Source organism: Hakea prostrata, chromosome 2 (assembly GCF_041222555.1).
Source record: "Hakea prostrata isolate BN-2017 chromosome 2, UWA_Hpros_2, whole genome shotgun sequence".
NCBI classification, from domain to species: domain Eukaryota; kingdom Viridiplantae; phylum Streptophyta; class Magnoliopsida; order Proteales; family Proteaceae; genus Hakea; species Hakea prostrata.
Window position 1 is genome coordinate 1,817,751 of NC_142601.1, and position 7,523 is coordinate 1,825,273.

General features: G+C 36.8%; 1 protein-coding gene across 1 annotated transcript; it reads right to left on the bottom strand.

The window, feature by feature from the left end:
* Window positions 1-3,122: 3,122 nt before the first annotated feature.
* LOC149023202 (cysteine-rich receptor-like protein kinase 15) lies at window positions 3,123-7,523 on the bottom strand. Its single transcript, XM_089142717.1, has 7 exons — window positions 6,716-7,523; window positions 6,333-6,491; window positions 5,744-5,865; window positions 5,382-5,592; window positions 4,811-5,045; window positions 4,354-4,504; window positions 3,123-3,494 (listed from the first exon to the last, which is right to left on the bottom strand). The coding sequence occupies exons 1-7, from the start codon at window positions 7,521-7,523 to the stop codon at window positions 3,123-3,125; spliced, it is 2,058 nt and encodes a 685-aa protein (XP_088998843.1).

Sequence of the window (7,523 nt, forward strand, 5' to 3'; positions counted from 1 at the left end):
TTTTTCAATTTCAAAATATCTCTATTAGAAAAGAAAAAGAAAAAGTGAATTAACGGTTTTCAGTGACAAATTGGAATAATGTGTCCTATAAAAATTCAATTTTGAGATGTTTATGTTTTTTAAACATAAAGTGGTATCATTGCTTTAAAACCTCCATTTTGGGATACCAATGCAATTTGCTCAAAGGAATTTATAGACTTCCCATTGACCATCTGATGTTAAATGCTTTCCAATTTCAGCCTAAAAATAAATAAAGCATAAGGTTCAGTAATTTATGCAGTTGGGACAAAACATACCCAGGAAATGTGAACATGCTGACAAAAAATGCAAGGTTTCTTATCGAGAAAATGCAAATCCCCTGTACTTTCAGAGCAAGTGTGACATCGTAGAAAACACGGGATCTTCCCTTACCAAATAATTCAGAGCCACGGGTGGTAATAATCACACGTAGTGGGTGAAGCATGCATCTCTAACTTCATACGTACGTTGCAGGCACAAAGGGATACTGCTAGTCCAGACCCACAATCTTCTTTCCATCTATTTGCTGGATATATATAAATAGGTCCATAACTCGAAGACCTCTGTTGTCTGATGAGAATGATCTTCCATATGCTCTACCTAAATGAGACAAACACACCATAATAGGTATATCAGAAAAGGCAAAGCACATCCTGAAGGTTATGGTATAGAGATGAAGACATGTCTTTAACATTGTTCCTACCCTGTAGTGGAAATTCTTAACAACATAAAGATTGGGATCAGGGGTGAGGGACCTGATCAATCTCTAATAGTAGTCTGACCTTGATCAGCTGTTAGATTGCATTTATGAGAATGATACTCTAAAATGTGTGTTCATTATGTGTAGTTGTAAACATGGAAGCAGGCCAATTTAGTGGCATATGTGATGGACAGATACTGGGACTAAAGCAGTGTGGCAGTTGCAATAGGCTTAGAGCTTTTTTGAGCTTTGATGCAATTAGAATTTGGATAACATGAAAATAGAAGAAATGTAGATGCATGTCGATCATGTACTCGAAGAAAAATTTGAATGAGGTTAGAGGAGTGGTTAGTTATGGCATAGTTTTAATGCATGGGCATTGTTGATAGCAGCAATTTGTACACTTCAGTCTGGTTCAATGACATTTTTGGGAACTTTGAATATGATATGGTTGAAAGTATTACTCATATAAAAATATATTCCTTTGAGCCTTCTTTCTTATGTCACTAGAATCAAATCAAAGCAAGCTTGGATTTGAGAGTTATGGTAATTCTTGCCAAGGTCGACAAATATGGTTTCTTTGGACTTTCTAGGATTTCACTACATATCTTTCAGCCTTTGGAGGCCTTCTTCTCTAACTTTCTTTGGAAGGGCCTAGAAACCAATGAAGGTGGTCTGTGTATCTGTAGGATCAAAGACTACAGCGTAACCGACCTATTCAATTTCATGCAAAAATTTTCTCTCTCCGATGAGATCTTTTAGGCCAAAACCCTTCCCTTGTTTACATAGAGGGAGAGTTAAATCTCTGGTTTCCTTTTTCGAGTAGGATTTAACCTCTATACCCTTCTAGCTTTCCCAATTCTAACTTGATTTTAATCTCTGGTTTCCATTTTTGAGTGGATTTAACCTTTTTGCCCATCTGGGTTTTGCAATTTTAACTTGATTTTGATTTTGCAGGTTTCGCATCGAGAACCAGGGCTATGCATCGAGAACTAGGGACATTGGATTTTGCAGGTTTCACAATTTGATTTTTATTTTGATTTGGCTATAGGCTATGCATCGAGAACCAGGGACATCATAAACCCCAATTTTAAACAATAAATGATTTTCGGTCTTCTGGGTCTTGTGCTCACTATTCAAATTGCCACGGAATCGCTCAGCGACGGAATCAGTAATCCCTTTTTCGGGTTTGGACTTCTCTGGCTTTACAAAACAAAAGAGAACCAGTGACTTTGCAAGGGGCTAATCTTCGAATTCTTCCATTGTTAATGCTGAAGTTTCTAGCAATGGATCCGACGAGGACTCTTGCTCCACTCATGTCAAGCGTCGTGGTGGTGGCGACGACCGGTTGGCCTTCAACTTCAATATTCTTAAGAAGCAAAATGATGCCACCAACGCTGTTGAAGACGATGACGACACTGATGAGGCAGATATTTCCTCTCCAATCTCAATCCGTTCTCTTTCCTTCGTCTTTTTCTACAGAACCACCAAGACAGGCAGCATGGCTAAAAGAATTCCAGGAGGCAAATGTGTTTTGTCCTAAAAGTTCCCATTGGAGAGAAAATTGGCCTTGGTCGGACAAGAGAGAGACACACGGTGGTTTTAAGGCCCTTGGGATACTTTTGTATTTTTCTTGGCAAAAGGGCATTTACATAATTTGAATTTAAATTCTTAAATTACTTAAATGATACTTAAATAAGTATAAGGGTATTTAGGTAATTTTAACTACCATTTAACAGTAAAATAACTTGTAAATTTCTATGTTGGTGCTATTTAATTTATAGCATAATAGTGGGTGGTCAATAGTTTCACTCTAAAAATAGTGAATGTCGTGTGAAAAACTCTTTCTTTAATCATTTGTTCATCGATAGGTGGCCACCATCAGAAGTGTACCATTTGCCGAATGAAGGAGAGTATTAGCAAGGATGCAAGATTAGTTCCTGCTATAGATCTTCTTTCTGCATCGTATGCAATCTAGCATACACTACATGCGACAATTTTTCTTTATTCTTGGTGATCAATGTTCAAAAATTTCTATACTAATTGACTACTTCAAATTATAACCTATAGCAGCCAATTGATTTCTGTCTGTAATTATAAGATTATGAGGAAAAATATATATATATATATACTTATTACATAATCAATCTATTTTACAAGGTGAACAGTACATTCTCTTTTGATGCAATTGAGTTTAATAATGACTTCAAAACCATGAGGCTGTTATAATTAGTGATTTCACACAACCCTTCTTTTCTTTTGTTAGGAATAAACCCTAATCCTAATATAATTATAATTTTACCCCAGTATTAGTAATTGATTCAAACCTTATTTCAATTATAAATACAATCAAAACCATAATTACATGGACCCACAAAATACAAGACACCCAAACCCAACATCTTTATGCACTACCATCCCCATGTACTTGCCTGGCGGATAGTTCTGTACTAGATGTATCATTAATAGACCATTGTGTTGACTTAGTTGTGGATGTGACTTGCTCTGTTACTGACAAATCATTCTGAGAGGAATGTTGATCTGGTCTTCTTATGCTATAAAAAGATAAGGCAGATGGTAACGGTTCTGGAAGAGTGATAGATGAGCGATTGAACATATGATCAATTGATGCCGTCGTCGGTCTGTCTGCAGCCTTTTCTTGAACACATAGCAATCCAATATGAACGCATTGCATCATTTCACTTATCGAAGAGTCTTCTGTAAGCGTTATATCTGTCAACTCCAAGGGTGTGTTTTCCTTCCAATTTCTCCATGCCTGCAGACATTCAAACAAAATCAAAGGTAGGTCATTTGATTTGATTATCAGAGTAAAAAATGATAATGCAACTAGAACTTTAAGTATGTACTTATAAATTGTGGTATATTCCTAAGTGTTGGATCAAACCATGTTCATATTGTAATATTCCCAACACAAGCTCACTGATGGCAAAGTGTGTGGCAGCTAGATAGCTAGGCACTGCAATGAGCTTCTGGTATGGCTTTACTCGTGTATACCATTACTCCTTGAGTGGACTCAGCAACTGGTACACATTCTCTTTTAGACCTAGAGTTACTAAACTCTTGGTACTCTTGGTACTCTGGTATCATTCTTCATGATTGAAGATCTCCACTAATTCATTGTCAGTAATCTAGACTGTTGAGTCAATCCACTGCAGGAAATGATCTTGAAAACTCTAGGGCTCATTTAGGTTCCTTTACTGAAACTGCTCCTCTCCCTCCCCGACCAACCCTAAAAAATTTAAAAAATTAAAACTGTTTACGATATTGTCTCATTCCACCTAATGCAATGGTTGTTTTCTTTTCCAGACTTTACCTATTGATCATTTAATTTAGTTTTCATGGATCATTGATTATTTAATTACCTTCTAGCTGATGTAATAAGTGTTTCTATTCTGAACTTTACCTATTGATCATTAACTTAGTTTGAGGACCATTGAGTAGAGAAGTTGTGGGTTGGAAATAGGATGTAGAAGTGATTTATTTTAGGCAGCCCAAACCAATGGGAGAATACATCTGAGCAGGTTACCTCAAGAATTCGCTTGTAGTTATAGTGATATTGGTTCTCAATACTAATAAATTAAAGAAAGCAAATTACATCTAGTGTCCATACTTACAAAGCTAATTAGGTCCTCAGTGTGCTCCAACTTATTAAAGCTGTTGTTCTTCCGACCACTCACAATCTCCAAGAGTAAGACCCCAAAGCTGAAGACATCTGACTTATCTGAGAATAACCCATGCAGTGCATACTCTGGAGCCATATATCCACTGCAGTCCATCTCAACACATTTAGTTATAACAGTTAGGGTATCAAGACTTATCTTTTAGTTTGTAGTTGATGAAGATAATAAGTTAAAAATTTGAACAAACCAAACTATGCTATTAAATTTACTGAAGAACTAAATAAAGTGCAGTGTAACAAATGTCATTGCATATTCAAAATTATGGTTCTTTTACTCCTCTTAATTAATTCCAGCTAGAAAAACTGAAGAATATTTTTTCAATTTCTAAGACATTTAGCAAAATTGTTGAATGATAGGTAAACACCAACAAGTTAATAGCATATTGACTTACTATGTTCCTACAATCTTGTTCGTAATTTGAGTTTCATCAACTACACAAAGCCTTGCCATGCCAAAATCTGCAATTTTTGGGTTCATCTCCTTGTCTAACAAGATATTGCTGGCTTTGAGATCGCGATGTATAATTTTATGTTGACATTCTTCATGAAGATAGAGAAGTCCTCGAGCAATCCCTCTTATTATTTTAAGACATGTATTCCAGTCCAAAGATGAACGCTTGATTGGATCTGCATGTCCACACAAATAAAGTTCAAATCAAGACTCAAATAATAGTTAGTGCTTGCAAATCTACATGCACTTCCAAAACTGAAGGAATTAATTTAGATCTCATAGCTATGCTTTATGCTCAAAATAATGGATGCAAAAATGGCTTTGAAATGAAGATCTCTTAGTTTTCTAATTCATTATGTTCTGTAAAAAGTTACTTATCTCTCTAGGCAAACATCATAATGTGTTTATACTTCCCATCTAAATTCAGAAGATACTTTTTGTTTTCATCTAGGTAAGAACGTCATTAAGTAGAAAGATACGCAATGGAAAGAGAAGCAAGGATAGTGTCCAACCAAAAATAAAGTGATCGAGGCTTGTATTTGGCAAGAATTCATAGATCAGGAGCTTTTCTTTTCCATGGAAACTGAAGCCGAGGAGCTGTACAAGATTCTTGTGCCGCAACTTGGCCAATAGCTCCACCTCATTCTTAAATTCTACTTCACCTTGTCCAGAGTTCTTGGAAAGCCTCTTCACAGCAATTTCTTGTCCATTCAAAAGCTTACCCTGTATATCATCTTGTATTAAAGAATAATAGCAGAAGTTTGTACTTGTATGGGGTGATTTACTAACCCACGTTTGAGGATTCAATTTGCAATCTTCAACAAGGTACATTAAGAATTCAATTTATAATTGCACCATAGTTTTGCATCATTACCTTGTAGACAGGACCGAATCCACCTTGTCCAAGCTTATTCACATCAGAGAAGTTGAATGTGGCAGCTCTTATTGTAAAAAAACTGAATTGTAAGGATTGCACCACGCTAACCTGTCTGGGACCTTAAAACACATGCCCAACCACCCAATGAAAGGGGGTGAAATCAATACAAGTGCCTTGACAAAAAAAAAATGCTGACAACAATGTTAGTGGGCATACGTAGTCAAAGCTATATCTTTTCCTCCAGCCAGACTAGTTCTATGGGGAGTGCACTATGTTTCTTCCAAGGGATTTTTCAATGGAACAAAAGTCAGAAGGGAAAAAAAAACTCAATTTTCTCCAAATAAAAATGCTCTGATGAAAACGTGCTGACAATTTTGTGCTGAGCATTGATAGCCGAAAGATGGGGATTTTTCCAAAGGAATAGTTTGTTAATCCCCTTATGGCTACTCTTGATTCCTCCTATGATCCAAAGAATATTGTGAAAACAATCCATTTTTCACATTGTTTTGGATGCAAAATTTTTGGGGACATGGACAGCTGAATAAAATGTAAAAGGTAGAAAAGGATTTGAACTATAGTTACCCACCATTAGTATCACTCCTTGGCTTTCTCCGCTTACGTAAACATATATAGATGACAGAAAGAAGTATAATTCCAGCTATTGTTGCCAGGACAACACTTACAATAATGATAATTGTTGATGAATTTGTCCCATTCCCTGCAAAACCAAGATGTTTATTTTCATCTATGATCCATGCCATTGAGTATACATTCAGGAATGTTTACTATATATTCCAAATACATCCTTTACTTTTTACCCAACCCATTGAATATTTGAAGAGGAGATCATCATGCATGTTTAGAAGGATAAAAAAAATACGAAGCCAAGTTCTCTCTAGTCTAATCATCCTGAGTAAAAATGACTTGAAAATTGAAACACTTATCGACTAGAACTCGTAACAGCCATACCTCGTGGTGGTGGTGGTGATGAACCTGGTTGTGGACCTTGTGGTGCTGGCCCTGATGGGTTTGGATCAGTGAAATTATAGATCTCAGATCTCAGATTACAGCTTGGCGTAAGAAGTCTGAAGCCTACAGTGGAGTTTCTAGTGATTTCTACTCCCTTATATATACCATAGGTAGCTACTGTAAAGCAGTTTAAGCAGTCTTGTTGAGATATATCAGGGGTACACTGCACCAGCCCATATATCTTAGTGTAGTTAGTATAATTTTGAGCATCAGCAGCATACATGAGGGTGGAATTCGATGCCCGATTAACAAGGTCATTAATTAATTGTAGCTCATTCTGCGTAGACTGACTTGAATTGGTTGTGAAATTGGCATCCCACAGAGAATAAAAGGGAGAAGATTGCATGGTTGAGAGGATGGACGAGTCGTTTGAGTATCGTAACATGCATAAATCATACCAAATGATACCCGTCATTTGATTGGGACAATTTGATGTCACATTTCCTTGAGCAGTACTAACGCACAAAGCACATTCTTGGGAGTTAATATCGCCTCTGCACATATAGAGACCATAGATTTCATCGGAATTCTGGCCAACGGATGTCTTGTAAAATCCATTACTGTTGGTAGCATTTGCGGATAGTTCAGTGAGTAGACGACCGAGGTTGGAACTGTATGTGCTGCCAGCAGTGTATGTACCTCCTGAGCAGTCCTTGGCTAGAAAAACTTGTACTTGGGTGCTTTGGGTCAATGAACAGAGGAGAATGGAAGAAACAAGGAAGACGAGCAACCCAGCTGTGAAATTCAT

What these genes read in the sequence shown, in the direction of transcription:
- LOC149023202 (XM_089142717.1), bottom strand. Translation starts at nt 7,523, where the DNA reads ATGAATTTCACAGCTGGGTTGCTCGTCTTCCTTGTTTCTTCCATTCTC. An exon ending in ATCACCACCACCACCACGAG is followed by an intron (nt 6,492 to 6,715) that starts GTATGGCTGTTA and finishes CATGGATCATAG; the next exon opens with ATGAAAATAAACATCTTGGT. An exon ending in CTGAGGACCTAATTAGCTTT is followed by an intron (nt 3,495 to 4,353) that starts GTAAGTATGGAC and finishes GAATGTCTGCAG; the next exon opens with GCATGGAGAAATTGGAAGGA.